The following is a 19,843-nucleotide window of genomic DNA, read 5'->3' as shown; positions in this document are numbered from 1 at the left end:
CATTTCTGCTTCAGTTTGTAACTTGAACTGAGCCAGAATTCTTAGTCCGGTACACGATCCTCTTCAGGTTCCACATAAAAAAAAGTCACGGACTGGAAGGTCTGGAGACTAGTCTGACGGGTAAGTGATGTTAGCATTCCTTGAAATCACAGAACCCCTAAACAAACGTTTCACTACTGCCATACACTGTCCGGCAGGTTTCGAGATGACTCCTTCCTGTGAAACTAGGTGTGCTGGATGACGAGATGTGAACTTGTATCGTGTCTTGGAGTCACCAGCGTCTCTGACATGTTAACCTAAGGTCCAGAAAAACAGTGACAGCAGCACCTCGCAAACTCCCAGACAAGTGCTGCACACTATACGGTAACTTTCGTACCCTTCAGTGGACGCTGGTCCAATTACCGAAGTTCTGTTTGCTCACGTAACCACTGAAGCGAAAGATGGCTTCACAGTACATCCAAAGATATTTAATGTAGTTTGCATCTCCTCTGATTTCAGCCAACAGTTGCTTACAAATTTACAGGCGCAGAACACAGTCATTATCTGAATTTTGTACTGATGAAGGTACAGCTGACTGAGTGTTTTTTGAAGGTACAGCTGGCTGAGTGTTTTTTGAAGGTACAGCTGGCTGAGTGTTTTTTGAAGGTACAGCTGACTCAGTGTTTTTTGAAAGGTCCGACGTCCGAGCTGCAACGCCGAGCCCATCACATCGTAGGGCTAATACTAAAAAGCGATATGAAATGGGACGAACACAAAATCAGTAGTCTGGAAGGTGAATCGCAGTCTTCGAAAAAAGGGCTTTGGATAAGTGCAGTGCATCTGTAAAAGAAATATTATACAGGATGTTATTGTTACCAGTTCTAGAGTACTATTCGAGCGCTGACAGTCATTATCAAGTATGCCCGACAGGAGGCATCTTACAAGGGAACCTCCCCATCGCACCCCCCTCAGATTTAGTTATAAGTTGGCACAGTAGATAGGCCTTAAAAAACTGAACACAGATCAATCGAGAAAACAGGAAGAAGTTGTGTGGAACTATGAAAAAAATAAGCAAAATATACAAACTGAGTAGTCCATGCGCAAGATAGCAACATCAAGGAGAATGTGAGCTCAGGAACGCCGTGGTCCCGTGGTTAGCGTGAGCAGATGGGGCACGAGAGGTCCTTGGTTCTAGTCTTCCCTCGAGTGAAATGTTTGATTTTTTTTATTTTCAGACAATTATTATCTGTCCGTCCGTCCGTGACAAACACTTATGTTTTCATCACTGTTTTGGGAGTGATTATCACATCCACAAGAAAACCTAAATTGGGCAAGGTAGAAGAATCTTTTTAACCATTCACCAAGTGTACAAGTCAGGTCGGTCGACAACATATTCCTGTAATGTGACGCACATGCCGTCACCAGTGTCGTATAGAATGTATCAGACGTGTTTTCCTGTGGAGGAATCGGTTGACCTATGACCCTGCGATCAAATGTTTTCGGTTCCCATTGGAGAGGCAATCTTTTTAAGCATTCGCCAAGTGTACAAGTCAGGTTGGTCGACAACATATTCCTGTCATGTGACGCACATGCCGTCACCGGTGTCGTATGGAATGTATCAGACGTGTTTTTCTGTGGAGGAATCGGTTGACCTATGACCTTGCGAACAAATGTTTTCGGTTCCCATTGGAGAGGCACGTCATTTCGTCTACTAATCGCACGGTTTTGCGGTGCGGTCACAAAACACAGACACTAAACTTATTACAGTGAACAGAGACGTCAATGAACGAACGAACAGATCATAACTTTGCGAAAATAAGGAAGTTAAAATGTTCACCTGAGGGAAGAATTGAACCAAGGACCTCTATTTCCGCAGTTGCTCATGCCAACCACGGGACCACGGCGCTTCTTAACTCACATGGGCCTTGATGTTGGTTATCTTGCGCATGGACTACCCAGTTTGTATATTTTGCTAATTTTTTCATATTTCCACAAAACTTCTTCCTGTTTTCTCGATTGATCTGTTCAAATAGCTCTGAGCACTATGCGACTCAACTTCTGAGGTCATCAGTCGCCTGGAACTTAGAACTAATTAAACCTAACTAACCTAAGGACATCACACACATCCACGCCCGAGGCAGGATTCGAACCTGCGACCGTAGTGGTCACGCGGTTCCAGACTGAAGCGCCTTTAACCGCACGGCCACACCGGCCGGCTCGATTGATCTGTGTTCAGTTTTTCAAGGCCTATCCACTGTGCCAACTTATAAGTAAATCTGAGGGGGGTGCGATGGGGAGGTTCCCTTGCTAGTAATTCCGGGACGGGTTGCTATGGCCATAGCAGCTCGTATAGCCCATACGAATATGCAACTGAGATGCTCAGAGAACATAAACAGGGATCGCTGTAAGAAACGTGACGCCCTTCTCGCGTACCCTTCCTGGATAAAGAAATGGTATTTGACAGATGCTGTACGACTATCCTGCTTCCTCCATCATACATCTTGTGTAGCGATCACGAGAAAAAAATTAAACAAACTTGGGCGCAAGCCAAGGCGCATGGACAATCGTTTTTCACTCGCTCATAGCGCCAAAAGGCCAGGGTTCTTAGCAATGCTGGAAAGAAGGTTGGTAGTTTAATAGATAAGTGTTAGCCATCAAATCAAAAGGTCCTGGGTTCAGCCATGAGCCAGATTTCTTCTATCACTTATAGCTTTCTTCAAGTGTAACAATGATTTGGTTGTGCGAAAAACGCCAATCTCCATCGTGGTTCGGAGTCCACGCTAAACTCTAGTCCCTCCTGAAACTGGGTAAGTCAGTTCACAGGTCCAGGGAAGGCAACAGGGTCATTTCTGGTAAAGCAATTCTCTGTTCAAACTAAATAACTGCACTGTAGGTACATCTGGAGAAGAGCTGGCTCCTGCTTAGAAAGTTATCCCGTTACAGTTGCCGAAGAGACACTAATGGCAAATCACGATTCTGGCAGACCGTGAATAATAATCCGTGGCGTGTTCATCGTGAATATCAGAAAGCCTCCCGGGATAAGTACATGCATGCATGGCTGAAGCCGGGTAGAGGTGGAGCTACATGATGTTTGTGCAATACGGAAATGAGTTCGTTGAATGAGGTAAGAAGTAAGCTGATTCAGAACGTCTGCAACGAGCTGTTGGCCAACTACAGTTTGCCGTTTGTTGTCGTCTTAACAAGAACGCAATATTATAAATCTTCCCGTGTAAGATCACAATTCCTACGTCCTATGAGCTAAAAACTGTTACTGTTCGGTATGAGAAAATTTCAACGACAGGTATTCGTTTGGTCTGGCAAGTCAAATCCTTGAAATTTGGCCAGCCGAACTGGATCGCAGCTGTTAAAGAGGTACGTAGATCTTCTTTGCCCTCCTATCACGAATGCGATTACCTTTCAGACTTGTGGCCCTATTACTGAAGAGTCTTCTCGTAAACCGCTAACGAGCTTCCGCAACGAAGTTTTCACTCCGCATCGAAGTGTGTGCTGTTTTTGAAACTTACTGTCTAATGGCAGATGAGTATTGTGTGCTAGACCGTTTTCACTAAGTGTTCCGGCTACCTAAAGTTTCTGTACGAAAGTCACTAACGAGCTAATTTGCAACATGCGGACACGACCTCTGCGCGGGATTCTGTTTATGTATGGTCGTATCTTGCTGTCGAAAATTTTTAACTAGACGAGCAGTCGATGTTATGACAAGAAATGTTTTCAAATGAAAGAATACTTTACTTGTATTTTAATCAGCTCGGCGGTTGGTCTGAATCGCAGTGCCAGTCTTGGTCCTGTTGGAGGTGGCATTCTGACTTGCCGCCACGCGGGGTAGCCGCGTGGTCTTTGGCGCGTTGTCACGGTTGGCACGGCTCCGTTCCCCCCCGCTCTCCCCCCCATCGGAGGGTCGAGTCCTCCCTCGGCCATGTGTGTGTGTGTTTCCCGCGCCCGGGTTCCCGGGTTCGATTCCCGGCGGGGTCAGGGATTTTCTCTGCCTCGTGATGACTGGGTGTTGTGTGATGTCCTTAGGTTAGTTAGGTTTAAGCAGTTCTAAGTTCTAGGGGACTGATGACCATAGATGTTAAGTCCCATAGTGCTCAGAGCCATTTGAACCATTTTGTGTGTGTGTGTGTGTGTTTTGTCCATAGCGTAAGTTAGATTAAGTAGTGTGTAGGCTTAGGGACCGATGACCTTAGCAGTTTGGTCCCGTACGACCGTTGGTGGAGAGGCTTGCGTGCCTCAGCGATACAGATAGCCGAACTGTAGGTGCAACTACAGCGGGAGGAGTACCTGTAGGGAGGCCAGACTAGGTCGTGGCTCCTGAAGACGTGCAGCAGCCATTTCAGTAGTTGCAGGGACAACATTAGCCAATGTACCCTTGCCACATAGGTACTGCGAAAAGCCGTGAGTATGCAGCTCTATTGTACGGTTAAATTATGATGGCATTCCGGAGGTCAAATAGTTTCCCATTCGGATTTCCGAATGGCGTCTATTCAGGATGATGTCGTCATCAGGAAAAATAAAACTGGGATTCTAAGGGTCGGAGCGTTGAATGTTAGATCCCTTAAATCGGGCAGGGAAGTTGGAGGATTTAAAAAGGAAAATTTGATTGGTTGTAATTAGATACAGTGCGAATTAGTTAAGTGTGGTGCTAGGAAGGACACTACAGGTTATCAACATGAAGTTAAATAGGGATACTGAAGGAGTAGGCTTAATAATGAATAAGGAAATAGGAATCAGGGCAAGCTACCATGAACAGCACTGTGAACACAGTATCGCAGCCAATATAGGTTCGAAGCCAACACCTACCATAATCGAACAAGTTTATATGCCAATTAGAACCACAGATGATGAAGAAATTCAAAGAATGTATGATGAGATAAACGAAATTATTCAGATAGTTAAGGGAGGAGTAACTTTAATTGTGGGTGGGGACCGGAATTCGATAGTAGGAAAAGGAAGAGAAGGAAAAAATAGAGAACATGGACTGGGGAAATGGAATGAAAGACGGACCATGGACATACATCGTATAGCACCACTTACTGTAGTGAAGGAGACATTGTGTAATAATGTCAACGTAGGTATGTTGTTATTCCATATAATGCAAATCTTGGATATGATTACGTATGCTATTATGTTAGCTACTGTATCGGTCACATATTTTGCAGATCCGAAGTTGGCAACAGAGATCTGCTGAAACCGGTAATCTATATGACTAAATGATTTTAGCGATCTTGGCAGCTAAAAATTTATCCAGTGTTCATAATTCTACAGATCGCCTCCACGCTGACGACGTCAGAAATGTACATGAAAAAAGGAAATGTAGAAATTTTGCAAATCAACTAACCGAAAGACAGTACATACGTCTAAAAAATGAAACACAGGAAATGAGAAATGGCTACGCAGGAATGACTAGGACAAATCCTAAGCTGTGGAAACAGGCATGGCTAGGGGAAAGATAGATGCTGCCTGTAGGAAAATCAAAAAATGCTTTTAGTGCTTAAGCGCCATCCATCGATGCGACCTGCTGCATCGGTGGTGCAAGAAGTAACTGGGCACTCGTGGTATAGGCAAACGAACCGTCTACACCACTTAGATCCTCAGCAGGCGCAGCATCCATGCCATCTGACGAAATGTGGCCTTCTTGACCAGCCGTGCGTAGGAGGCAATCGTCAGAAGGGGTCCGCCGACGTCGCTTGTCGTTGAAGCGAATGTTTTTCGAATGTGGACATCCGTATCCGAATGTGGGATGTAATCCAGCGTCGTATCACCTTCCGCTAGGAAAGCCGCGATCGGGACAATGTTCGCGTCCACGTCCATCGCGTCCTGAATGTTATGTTGCGTCTGGATTCTGTGGGACTGTTATTGCTGTTGTTGGTGTGGAGGGGGCGACATCTGCGTTGGCATCGGGGATCCTCCCTCTTCGTCCCTTGATCCTTCTGACGTCGATGGATGTGCCCGCCCGCCCGTTTCTTCCTCATCTATGGTGCGCATCGTCGTCTGAGCGTAGGTGAGGGGCTGGATTGTCGTCCCCTTCGGCGAAACCGAGTCTCCCACTGGTGTCTGCGTAAGTCTACGTTGTAAGCAGCCCGATCGAACATGGCCGTCCTGCCCACATCCGGAACAGGTACTCGGCTGACCGTCGTACATTATGATTGCCCGACAGCCACCGATGTTCAAATAGGACAGCACATGTTTCTTGAGCTCAAGTTTAATTTGGCGCACACCATTATAGACCTTATATGACGAAAAAGTTTGCCATTTTTCTGCAACGTGGCTGATGTCATTGCCACATGGTCGGAAGGCGTCCTTGATAACTTCCTCCGGGGCCTCGAAGGGGAGCTCAAAAACCCTTAAAGTCTTCAGGCCCATGCCTGCATGATCCACCGCCACTGCACCGATATGCCCGTCAGAATGTTTAAATCTGAGAGATGGTTCAAATGGCTCTGAGCACTATGGGACTCAACTGCTGTGGTCATCAGTCCCCTAGAACTTAGAAGTACTTAAACCTAACTAACCTAAGGACATCACACACATCCATGCCCGAGGCAGGATTCGAACCTGCGACCGTAGCAGTCGCACGGTTCCGGACTGCGCGCCTAGAACCGCTAGACCACCGCGGCCGGCGAAATCTGAGAGACTTCGCCTATTTAGACGCCACTGTCGCGCAGACCTCTGCACTGATCATTTTAACATAAACGACGCTCGCCGTTATAGAAAAATGTATTCCGACGACAGTCGACGGATCTAAACGTAGATCGTCGCGTATGAACTGTTCTATTTCATAGGCTCGAGGACGCGCGTGATCTGGTTGTAACGTAATCTGATCGTATCGTGGCGCCATGTGTGTGCCATAGTCGCACTGAACTTGGAACAAATACAACTCGCGCTGCGAGCAGGTAAACACAAGCAAGCGCTCACGGTCGCGCACGGCGGGACGCAGCGTACGTCCTCGCCCCACCGCTGCCGAAAGCAGACAGATCGTTAGGTATGACATTCCGTCGCGCTGACCACTCAGCTACCAGGGGCGGACTCACGTACAGTGAACAAGAAGTAACGGAAACCAAGGTGAAATTCTGAGAAGAAATAAAAAGTCAGGGATAAGAAATGAAAACTTTGAAATTACCGATGACATTGTAATTTTGTCAGAGACAGCAAAAGACTTGGAACAGCAACTGAACGAAATATACAGTATCTTGAAAAGAGGCTATAGATGAAAATCAACAAAAGTGAAACAAGGGTAATGGTATATAGTGAATTAAATTAGGCGCTACCGAGGGAATTATGTTAGGAAATAAGACACTAAAATTAGCAGATGGATGCTGCTATTTGGGCAGCAAAATACCTGATGATGAACTAAGTATAGACGTATTACTGAAAAAGAGGAATCTGTTAATCTCGAATATAAATTTAAGTCGTACTAAGTCTGTTCTGAAGTTATTTTTCTGGAATGTAGCTTTGTACTGAAGCGAAACGTGGAAAATAAGTGGTTCAGACCAGAAGAGCATAGAAGCTTCTGAATGGTGGTGCTATAAGAGTTAGATGGGTACATCGAATAACTAATGAGTAGGTACTGAATCGAGCTGGAGAGAAAAGAAATTCATGGCACAGCTTGGCGAAAAAAACGAATCGTTTGATAGGACACACCTTGGGGCTTCAAGGAATAGTCAGTTTGGTAAAAGAGAGACGTGTGTCTATGAAAGGGAGGGGGGGTTCAAAATGGTTCAAATGGCTCTGAGCACTATGGGACTTACCATCTATGGTCATCAGTCCCCTAGAACTACTTAAATCTAACTAACCTAAGGACAGCACACAACACCCAGTCATCACGAGGTAGAGAAAATCCCTGACCCCGCCGGGAATCGAACCCGGGAACCCGGGCGTGGGAAGCGAGAACGCTACCGCACGACCACGAGATGCTGACGGAGGGGGGGGGGGAGATAAAAATTGTAGAGGAGATCTAGGCATGACTACAGTAAGCAGGTTCAGGTTCTTATGGATGTAGGTTGCAGTAATTATTCAGAGATGAAGAAGCTTGCATAGGATAGACTACTGGGTGTAAGGTGGGGTGGAGGGGGAATGTTCCATCAAACTCGTCTTCGGAATGAGGACCAAACACAACAGCAACAACAACAATCTGCACCTGTGATTGTTAGAAAGGACTAGCAAGTTTGTTTTTGTTGTAACAAAAATAGTGTTAGTAACTGTTTATTTTTTTTTCTCCCAGTCTAGCCTATGTGTTTTCAGTTCATTTTGAAACTTAATAGTTCATATTTTCTATGTTTCAGTTCCCATCAACAAGGATGAGAACACGTTTGGGTACGGTGTACAGAATACAACGTACGACAATGAACAAAGCGGTAAGTAAATACGACTTACTGTCAGAATATGACTGCCGTTATTTAGCATCCTGCACGTGTACATTCCTAAACAATCTACCAGAGAAAGTGATGTAATCAATCTGACGTATGTCTAGTAATAAACCGATGCATCAAGCCCCAATATCTAAAATAAACAATAATAGCGAAATTAGGACTGTATCTCCCGGTTGTCTCTTCCACAGGTTTTCGTTGTTAAACACAGAGTAAGGAAGCAGGAACGTTGCTGAAAACAACTCGGCACCCGCTAGAAGCGATTTGTTGACGAGGTTATCGAACAGTAACTCAAATTTCACTCTTGTCAGACACGAGGTCAATCATAACTGATTCGCCATTCCACTTGAGAACTAGAAGAAAGGCATTACACATTGCGGTATTTTCAAGATATGATTTAAAACAGTAGTTCCTCTTTCGATTTTTACGACGAATTTATTGTGCCTTCTTCTGCCCACATTTATTTTTTTTTTTTCATTAGGTCATTGTCAGATAGCTGAGTCATTCGCTATCTTTCGTGCTGCTACCATAGCTTTCCTCTATACCTTCACGTAGCTTTTTTCATCTAATTTTAGAGCTGCGTTTTATTTTGCTGCAGTATTAATCTTTCTGTATTAAGATTTCTATATCTTTATATTTAGTACATTAAACCTTAACTTTTATTTTCTTCACTGAGAATTTAACATCAAAACAGTATTTGTAATTACAGAAAAACAAAATTTTTGCTGATATTACTCTGAGACACCTTTTCTCTATGTTATTTTTTGTAGGATTGTAACTGGAACACAAGATACTAATAAAAGCCACGTTGTTGTTGTTGTTGTTGTCTTCAGTCCTGAGACTGGTTTGATGCAGCTCTCCATGCTACTCTATCCTGTGCAAGCTCCTTCATCTCCCAGTACCTACTGCAACCTACATCCTTCTGAATCTGCTTTGTGTATCCATCTCTTGGTCTCCCTCTACGATTTTTACCCTCCACGCTGCCCTCCAATACTAAATTGGTGATCCCTTGATGCCTCAGAACATGTCCTACCAGCCGATCCCTTCTTCTGGTCAAGTTGTGCCACAAACTTCTCTTCTCCCCAATCCTATTCAATACTTCCCCATTAGTTATGTGATCTACCCATCTAATCTTCAGCATACTTCTGTAGCACCACATTTCGAAAGCTCCTATTCTCTTCTTGTCCAAACTATTTACCGTCCATGTTTCACTTCCATACATGGCTACACTCCATACAAATACTTTCAGAAATGGCTTCCTGACACTTAAATCTATACTCGATGTTAACAAATTTCTCTTCTTCAGAAACGCTTTCCTTGCCATTGCCAGTCTACATTTTATATCCTCTCTACTTCGACCATCATCAGTTATTTTGCTCCCCAAATAACAAAACTCCTTTACTACTTTAAGTGTCTCATTTCGTAATCTAATACCCTCAACATCACCCGACTTAATTCTACTACATTCCATTATCCTCGTTTTGCTTTTGTTGATGTTCATCTTATATCCTCCCTTCAAGACACCATCCATTCCGTTCAACTGCTCTTCCAAATCCTTTGCTGTCTCTGACAGAATTACAATGTCATCGACGAACCTCAAAGTTTTTATTTCATCTCCGTGGATTTTAATACCTACTCTGAATTTTTCTTTTGTTTCCTTCACTGCTTGCTCAATATACAGATTGAATAACATCGGGGAGAGGCTACAACCCTGTCTTACTCCCTTCCGAACCACTGCTTCCCTTTCATGTCCCTCGACTCTTATAACTGCCATCCGGTTTCTGTACAAATTGGTTGGTTGGTTTCGGGGAAAGAGACCAAACAGCGAGGTCATCAGGCTCATCGGATTAGGGAAGGAAGTCGGCCGGGCCCTTTCAGACGAATGCGAGTCCAGTGTGCTAACCACTGCGCCACCTCGCTCGGTGTACAAATTATAAATAGCCTTTCGCTCCCTGTATTTTACCCCTGCCACCTTTAGAATTTGAAAGAGAGTATTCCAGTCAACATTGTCAAAAGCTTTCTCTAAGTCTACAAATGCTAGAAACGTAGGTTTGCCTTTCCTTAATCTTTCTTCTAAGATAAGTCGTAAGGTCAATATTGCCTCACGTGTTCCAGTATTTCTACGGAATCCAAACTGATCTTCCCCGAGATCGGCTTCTACTAGATTTTCCATTCGTCTGTAAAGAATACTTGTTAGTATTTTGCAGCTGTGGCTTATTAAACTGATTGTTCGGTAATTTTCACATCTGTCAACACCTGCTTTCTTTAGGATTGGAATTATTATATTCTTCTTGAAGTCTGAGGGTATTTCGCCTGTTTCATACATTTTGCTCACCAGATGGTAGAGTTTTGTCAGGACTGGCTCTCCCAAGGCCATCAGTAGTTCCAATGGAATGTTGTCTACTCCGGGGGCCTTATTTCGCCTCAGGTCTTTCAGTGCTCTGTCAAACTCTTCCCGCAGTATCGTATCTCCCATTTCATCTTCATCTACATCCTCTTCCATTTCCATAATATTGTCCTCAAGTACATCGCCCTTGTATAGACCCTCTATATACTCCTTCCACCTTTCTGCTTTCCCTTCTTTGCTTAGAACTAGGTTTCCATCTGAGCTCTTGATGTTCATACAAGTGGTTCTCTTATGTCCAAAGGTCTCTTTAATTTTCCTGTAGGCAGTATCTATCTTACCCCTAGTGAGATAAGCCCCTACATCCTTACATTTGTCCTCTAGCCATCCATGCTTAGCCATTTTGCACTTCCTGTCGATCTCATTTTTGAGACGTTTGTATTCCTTTTTGCCTGCTTCATTTACTGCATTTTTATATTTTCTCCTTTCATCAATTAAATTCAATATTTCTTCTGTTACCCAAGGATTTCTACTAGCCCTCGTCTTTTTACCTACTTGATCATCTGCTGCCTTCACTACTTCATCCCTCAAATGGCTCTGAGCACTATAGGACTCAACATCTTAGGTCATAAGTCCCCTAGAACTTAGAACTACTTAAACCTAACTAACCTAAGGACATCACACACACCCATGCCCGAGGCAGGATTTGAACCTGCGACCGTAGCAGTCCCGCGGTTCCGGACTGCAGCGCCAGAACCGCACGGCCACTGCGGCCGGCTTCATCCCTCAAAGCTACCCATTCTTCTTCTACTGTATTTCTTTCCCCCATTCCTGTCAATTTTTCCCTTATGCTCTCCCTGAAACTCTGTACAACCTCTGGTTCTTTTAGTTTATCCAGGCCCCATCTCCTTAAATTCCCACCTTTTTGCAGTTTCTTAAGTTTTAATCTACAGGTTATAACCAATAGATTGTGGTCAGAGTCCACATCTGCCCCTGGAAATGTCTTAAAATTTAAAATCTGGTTCCTCAATCTCTGTCTTACCATTATATAATCTATCTGATACCTTTTAGTATCTCCAGGGTTCTTCCATGTATACAACCTTCTATCATGATTCCTAAACCAAGTGTTAGCTATGATTAAGTTGTGCTCTGTGCAAAATTCTACCAGGCGGCTTCCTCTTTCATTTCTTACCCCCAATCCATATTCACCTACTACGTTTCCTTCTCTCCCTTTTCCTACACTCGAATTCCAGTCACCCATGACTATTAAATTTTCGTCTCCCTTCACTATCTGAATAATTTCTTTTATTTCATCATACATTTCTTCAATTTCTTCGTCGTCTGCAGAGCTAGTTGGGATATAAACTTGTACTACTGTAGTAGGTGTGGGCTTCGTATCTATCTTGGCCACAATAATGCGTTCATTACGCTGTTTGTAGTAGCTTACCCGCATTCCTATTTTCCTATTCATTATTAAACCTACTCCTGCATTACCCCTATTTGACTTTGTGTTTATAACCCTGTAGTCACCTGACCAGAAGTCTTGTTCCTCCTGCCACCGAACTTCACTAATTCCCACTATATCTAATTTTAACCTGTCCATTTCCCTTTTTAAATTTTCTAACCTACCTGCCCGATTAAGCGATCTGACATTCCACGCTCCGATCCGTAGAACGCCAGTTTTTTTTTCTCCTGATAACGACATCCTCTTGAGTAGTCCCCGCCCGGAGATCCGAATGGGGGACTATTTTACCTCCGGAATATTTTACCCAAGAGGACGCCATCATCATTTAATCATACAGTAAAGCTGCATGCCCTCGGGAGAAATTACGGCCGTAGTTTCCCCTTGCTTTCAGCCGTTCGCAGTACCAGCACAGCAAGGCCGTTTTGGTTATTGTTACAAGACCAGATCAGTCAATCATCCAGACTGTTGCCCTTGAAACTACTGAAAAGGCTGCTGCCCCTCTTCAGGAACCACACGTTTGTCTGGCCTCTCAACAGATACCCCTCCGTTGTGGTTGTACCTACGGTACGGCTATCTGTATGGCTGAGACACGCAAGCCTCCCCACCAACGGCAAGGTCCATGGTTCATGGGTGGGAACAGCCACGTATTGTATGCTAATATTTTACTGCAAACTTCTCTCGGTTTCTTAGATTCTGTGATTTAGTTGCATGTTTGGAAGCTACTTTTGTTTGCGTTATTATTTTTGGGAAGTATATCCAAATCAACTTTAAGCAGTACGAGCGGCATTCTCTCTAATGCGCTTTATGAAAGTGGGGTGGAAGGCATGCTCCGTAATGCATCCTACCTTACAAAAACATAACTCCATGAAGTCGCTTTTTGTTTAGTGACAACGCAAATTTCTTAGAGCTCTTGTTTCGGTTTTACATTATAAGGAATTTCTCAATCGAATCACCGTTTTTGCTCTGCCTCCTCACGGAATTTTTGCATATCTTCCCGAAATTTGCTAGGAAATATAAGTTTTCTCAGTAATTAAGTAGATTTGTGGTTATCCCTTTGAAGAATTTGTTCTCTGTGAGCAGCGGAAGTCAGTAGTTTTTACCGTAGCTCGTTTTCTACAAAAACCGTCAAAAACTAATGTTCAAGAAGAACATTCCTCAAATGAAGCACGAATGACTGCGGCACTAAGGTAGAAAGGTTTCTTCATAGATAGAAAGTAACAGATTACTCACGTCAGTAGTATTGTGACTGGACGAAACGATGCTGCTTTATATCGTTGAGTTACCTGAAAGAAGAAAAGCAACTGAATTATTGATCAGCTTCTCGTGGTCTGGGTTCACAGTCATGTAGATTTGTTAAAGGACGTCATATTCGCCGTTGACTGTAGAAATTGCAATAGCGAAATAAATAAGTCAGTGGCGAATGTAATGTCCTTTTTAAAAAAGCGAAATTATTCCCCAGCCAAGCATTATTAACCGCTTGACAGTGGCATAAGAGCTGAAATTGGTCAACAGCAAATACAGAATATAGCAAGCACCGTCTGGGGCGGAAAGAATTTCGTCCTTCTCAAAATATGTTTGAGTTGGTCTCAATTACGAGAAAGTAAAAACTGAAAGACAAAGGAATACAGTGGTGTTAAATGCTGAGTTTCAAATGCCGTAATAAATAGAAGACACCTGAGAGTGAAAGATTTTCGTCTACATTTTAGCCACTTTCCAGACCGTCAAGTTATTTTAGTGACGACTTCAACTTATAAAAATTAATCTTTTATGTGCCTTGAATCTCGTTGTCGTTAGTTTCGACAGAAGTAAGCGAGGGGAAGGGGATTCAAGGACACTAAAATTTAAGCCATAGTTTGCTGTAGTTTCTGCAATGTTTCGGGGAAAAAAAGAGGAAGTGGCTTGTCCCCGGTGGCGGTGTTGTTTACGTGAGCGGCGGCCGCTTGACACATCGATCGAGCAGGTGCCGCCGTTGACTCAAAACGACCCTGGAGCCTTCGCGTTATGTAGGGTCGATAAGACTTCCCCGAATTACCAGAGGCAAACAAAGTCAGCAAAAACAGCTGCGATATTTTCCTTGGCCACTGACGGAAGCTGTCACTCGGACGATGAGGAACATAATGAGTATGTTAGTCTCGTTGTTCATGTCAGTGTCTTACGACTGCCATACCAAATGTCGAGGATAGTATAAAACCTGAAAAATTATACGATGCTATGTCCCATGTTTCAGCAAGTGGTTTACAGCGAGGACCCACAGGGCGCTTAAAACTCAGACTCCAAACCGGGAAGTCCTACGATGTCTAGAGCCCACGTATAAACATCTACAGGTTGTACTGTGTATAAAGATCGTTCATCCTACGGTTGGCATTGGTCGGGGTTCTATCACCGGGTACCCGGAAAACACTCGAGGAAGTTTTAATTTCACTGGCCCCTCTAGATACTCGCGCGGCGTAAGACCTAACGGCGACAACAGGAAAAGTAAGTGTCGAACCCGAGAAGGTGAGGTAAAAAATTACTGCGTCTACAACGAGCCACGATAACCCTTACGTATAACATTAAATGTCAAATGCCTTTAAGCATCATCTCCACACCTTGTATGGACATAAAGAAAGGGCTATGTACCCTATGTTGACGCGTTCTGATAAGCGTTATAGCAAACAAATGTCCAACTAAAATTTTTGTCTACATATTGATGAAACGGGCAAAGTTTCACCTGTTCCTGGTATGAGAATTTGTTTACATGAGTTTTGTACGTTTCGCAACCTATTAATAGAACTGAAACTGCTTCCTAGAGAGCGCACAAATTTAACGTCTTGACTTACGTGTTTGCCGATGTCAACACCTCATATGACTACTGTGATATCAATCAATGTGGGAAAAATACAGATACACACTCACAATGTGATTTTGTAGCGAGCGGAAGGATGATCAGGCTTTAACGTCCCGTCGATGAAGACAGCATTAGAGACAAGCTGTAACGGGACATGGATGGGCTGGGAAATTTTTGTAATGTATTCAAAGGAACTTCCCACTCGAACTCCGCAGTATACCAAAAACTGCCCTCACCGCCAATATCTGAATTGCGCAACAAGCAGCAACCTGCGATTTTCTTATGGCCACTCCCTGCAACAGGCTTGTAGCAATGTTGATCTAAAGACCACTATTTTGTTTTCATTACGAAACTTTACAAAATATATACTACTATTTTGAACATTGCGACAAGGATGACTAAAATGTGTTTAAAGAAAAGAAAGTACACTGCGTGACGAAAAAGTGAAGCACGCAGAAGGGGAGGACGAAACAACACTTCACGAACAGAGGAGGTATCTGATGCAATTTCAATGATTGCAATATCGAGTAAAATTTAGAAAGAAATTGCTAGTGAGCTCACTTATCAGTTACACGCTACACCTGGATGCATTCACTAATTCGGTTTGGAAGGTTGCCATGAAGCTACTGTATCCTCTTTCCTGGCAAACTCGCCCAAAACTTTTGTAATTGTTCCTTGATATCCTGGGCACTGGGACAGGAAAGGATCTGACGTCCGAGCTGGTCCCACACATGTTGTATTGGAGAGAGATCTTGGGATCTTAGTGGCCATAGGGTACCTCACGATCACGCATTCACTATACAGAGACGCGCGCCTAATGTGACTGAGCATTGTCTTGTTGAAAAATTGCACCACGATACTGTCAGCCGGCCGGTGTGGCCGAGCGGTTCTAGGCGCTAAGAAATGAAAGAGGAAGCCGCCTGGTAGAATTTTGCACAGAGCATAACTTAATCATAGCTAACACTTGGTTCAAGAACCATGAAAGAAGGTTGTATACATGGAAGAACCCTGGAGATACTAAAAGGTATCAGATAGATTATATAATGGTAAGACAGAGATTTAGGAACCAGGTTTTAAATTGTAAGACATTTCCAGGAGCAGATGTGGACTCTGACCACAATCTATTGGTTATGAACTGTAGATTAAAACTGAAGAAACTGCAAAAAGGTGGGAATTTAAGGAGATGGGACCTGGATAAACTGAAAGAACCAGAGGTTGTACAGTGTTTCAGGGAGACCATAAGGGAACAATTGACAGGAATGGGGAAAAGAAATACAGTAGAAGAAGAATGGGTAGCTTTGAGGAATGAAATAGTGAAGGCAGCAGAGGATCAAGTAGGTAAAAAGACGAGGGCTAGTAGAAATCCTTGGGTAACAGAAGAGATACTGAATTTAATTGATGAAAGGAGAAAATACAAAAATGCAGCAAGTGAAGCAGGCAAAAAGGAATACAAACGTCTCAAAAATGAGATCGACAGGAAGTGCAGAATGGCTAAGCAGGGATGGCTAGAGGACAAATGTAAGGATGTAGAGGCTTATCTCACTAGGGGTAAGATAGATACTGCCTACAGGAAAATTAAAGAGACCTTTGGAGAAAAGAGAACCACTTGTATGAATATCAAGGGCTCAGATGGAAACCCAGTTCCAAGCAAAGAAGGGAAAGCAGAAAGGTGGAAGGAGTATATAGAGGGTCTATACAAGGGTGATGTACTTGAGGACAATATTATGGAAATGGAAGAGGATGTAGATGAAAATGAAATGGGAGATACGATACTGTGTGAAGAGTTTGACAGAGCACTGAAAGACCTGAGTCGAAACAAGGCCCCCGGAGTAGACAACATTCCATTAGAACTACTGACGGCATTGGGAGAGCCAGTCATGACAAAACTCCACCATCTGGTGCGCAAGATGTATGAGACAGGCGAAATACCCTCAGACTTCAAGAAGAATATAATAATTCCAATCCCAAAGAAAGCAGGTGTTGACAGATGTGAAAATTACCGAACTATCAGTTTAATAAGTCACAGCTGCAAAATACTAACGCGAATTCTTTACAGACGAATGGAAAAACTGGTAGAAGCCGACTTCGGGGAAGATCAGTTTGGATTTCGTAGAACTGTTGGAACACGTGAGGCGATACTGACCCTACGACTTATCTTAGAAGGAAGATTAAGGAAAGGCAAACCTACATTTCTAGCATTTGTAGACTTAGAGAAAGCTTTTGACAATGTTGACTGGAATACTCTCTTTCAAATTCTAATGGTGGCAGGGGTAAAATACGGGGAGCGAAAGGCTATTTACAATTTGTACAGAAACCAGATGGCAGTTATAAGAGTCGAGGGACATGAAAGGGAAGCAGTGGTTCGGAAGGGAGTAAGACAGGGTTGTAGCCTCTCCCCGATGTTATTCAATTTGTATATTGAGCAAGCAGTAAAGGAAACAAAAGAAAAATTTGGAGTAGGCATTAAAATCCATGGAGAAGAAATAAAAACTTTGAGGTTCGCCGATGAAATTGTAATTCTGTCAGAGACAGCAAAGGATTTGGAAGAGCAGTTGAACGGAATGAACAGTGTCTTGAAAGAAGGGTATAAGATGAACATCAACAAAAGCAATACGAGGACAATGGAATGTAGTCGAATTAAGTTGGGTGATGCTGCGGGAATTAGATTAGGAAACGAGACACTTAAAGTAGTAAAGGAGTTTTGCTATTTGGGGAGCAAAATAACTGATGATGGTCGAAGTAGAGAGAATATAAAATGTAGACTGGCAATGGCAAGGAAAGCGTTTCTGAAGAAGAGAAATTTGTTAACGTCGAGTGTAGATGCAAGCGTCAGGAAGTCATTTCTGAAAGTATTTGTATGGAGTGTAGCCATGTATGGAAGTGAAACATAGACGGTAAATAGTTTGGACAAGAAGAGAATAGAAGCTTTCGAAATGTGGTGCTACAGAAGAATGCTGAAGATTAGATGGGTAGATCACATAACTAATGAGGAAGTATTGAATAGGATTGGGGAGAAGAGAAGTTTGTGGCACAACTTGACTGGAAGAAGGGATCGGTTGGTAGGACATGTTCTGAGGCATCAAGGGATCATCAATTTAGTACTGGAGGGCAGCATGGAGGGTAAAAATCGTAGAGGGAGACCAAGAGATGAATACACTAAGCAGATTCAGAAGGATGGTCCGCCGCTCGTGGTCTCGCGGTAGCGTTCTCGCTTCCCGAGCACGGGGTCCCGGGTTCGATTCCCGGCGGGGTCAGGGATTTTCACCTGCCTCGAGATGACTGGGTGTTTGTGTTGTCCTCATCATTTCATCATCATCCAGGAAAGTGGCGAGATTGGACTGAGCAAAGATTGGGTAATTGTACGGGCGCTGATAACCACGCAGTTGAGCGCCCCACAAACCAAACATCATCATCATCATCATCAGAAGGATGTAGGCTGCAGTCGGTACTGGGAGATGAAGAGGCTTGCACAGGATAGAGTAGCATGGAGAGCTGCATCAAACCAGTCTCAGGACTGAAGACCACTACAACAACATGCATGGGACAATAATTATGTACACCGGCTGCTGTTAATTTTTCCGACCGATGGTGCAGGTTGACACAGAATGTTGCAAAGAGACCATTACTTGTGCCAGGAAGGCAGGCGCAGATGTGAATGGTTTCCGATGTGCTTCGTACACAGTAGGGTGATGAAATGATTCAAATGGCTCTAAGCACCATGAGACTTAACATCTGAGGTTATCAGTCCCCCAGAACTTAGAACTACTTAAATCTAACTAGCCTAAGGACATCACACACATCCATGTCCGAGGCAGGATTCGAACCTACGACCGTAGCGGTCACGCGGTTCCAGACTGAAGCGCCTAGAACCGCTCGGCCACATCTGCTGGCAGTAGGGTGATCCTCCTCTCTGGTGGTCAGGCATGGACGACCGGAACCTTGACGACGAGTACGCCTGCCTGCACTTTCCCGTGCAATCTAACTGTCGCATCCGAATGCCCCACAAATCTGCATATTTCACAGTTCGACCATCCGACCATACGGAGAGCCGCAGATAGGCTAATAACACTGTCTCATTCGAGTACGCGGCATCTACTTGTCCTTCACAATGACCACTGAGATCTGACACTATTCACACACCCCTATCTAACTTACCAGGCCTGGTAACAACACTAAACAAGAACAACAGTAATGTACTCTGGTTGCAATTCTAACTGTCACAGAGAATTGAAATTCTAATTACGTACTCACCCGCCGATGGAGTGTACGTGTACGAAGTTACATTGACATCCGACTGTGTTTTCTGGGTGCTTCACTATTTTTTCTCAGCCAATGTGTATAATAATGAGCATTAGTTCCAAACATTTTTATTCAAAAGAGATTTTTAATCTAGCGATACCATTTAAGTTTGCATGAAACACATTTCAATGAGTGCAATTTGTCCATTTCACTGCTGCATAATTTGTTCTGGATGAGTGATTATCTTTCTACTGTTATCTTGTAATTTTATGGTATCGGACCAGATTATGTAAGAGTGTTAGTAACAAAACTGTAGGGTGAGCAGAGTCAAACAAAAGAGTGCAACGAAATGAAAACTCTCGCATACATTTGTCATTCTCCAAAGTGCAGAGGACTCATCTACCTCAAATATATGCACGCGCTCTTCTACCTGTTCGGTATGTTACAGTATTCGGACATTTATGGACTCTTCTTAGATCTTTTTATCAACTAAGTAGTTCGTATCCACCCTATTTTCTCCCATCCTCTTCCAGCTTAGCTAGAACACTATCCCTAATTATTTTGATGTCAACGAGGAGATAAACCGTATCCACCTTCTTCTGCAAGTG

The 19,843-nt window shown here is 43.6% G+C and overlaps 1 protein-coding gene across 1 annotated transcript in view; it reads left to right on the top strand.

Annotated features, from left to right (window-relative positions):
* The window catches only part of LOC126175746 (uncharacterized), a 162,153-nt gene that overhangs the window by 124,840 nt on the left and 17,470 nt on the right, over window positions 1-19,843 (top strand). Inside the window, exon 4 of the mRNA XM_049922706.1 lies at window positions 8,277-8,348. Coding sequence (XP_049778663.1) covers window positions 8,277-8,348 — 72 coding nt within the window. The remainder of the gene's footprint in view (window positions 1-8,276; window positions 8,349-19,843) is intronic.

This window comes from Schistocerca cancellata, chromosome 1 (genome assembly GCF_023864275.1).
Source record: "Schistocerca cancellata isolate TAMUIC-IGC-003103 chromosome 1, iqSchCanc2.1, whole genome shotgun sequence".
Lineage (NCBI taxonomy): Eukaryota > Metazoa > Arthropoda > Insecta > Orthoptera > Acrididae > Schistocerca > Schistocerca cancellata.
This window is presented reverse-complemented; position numbering and strand designations above follow the sequence as displayed.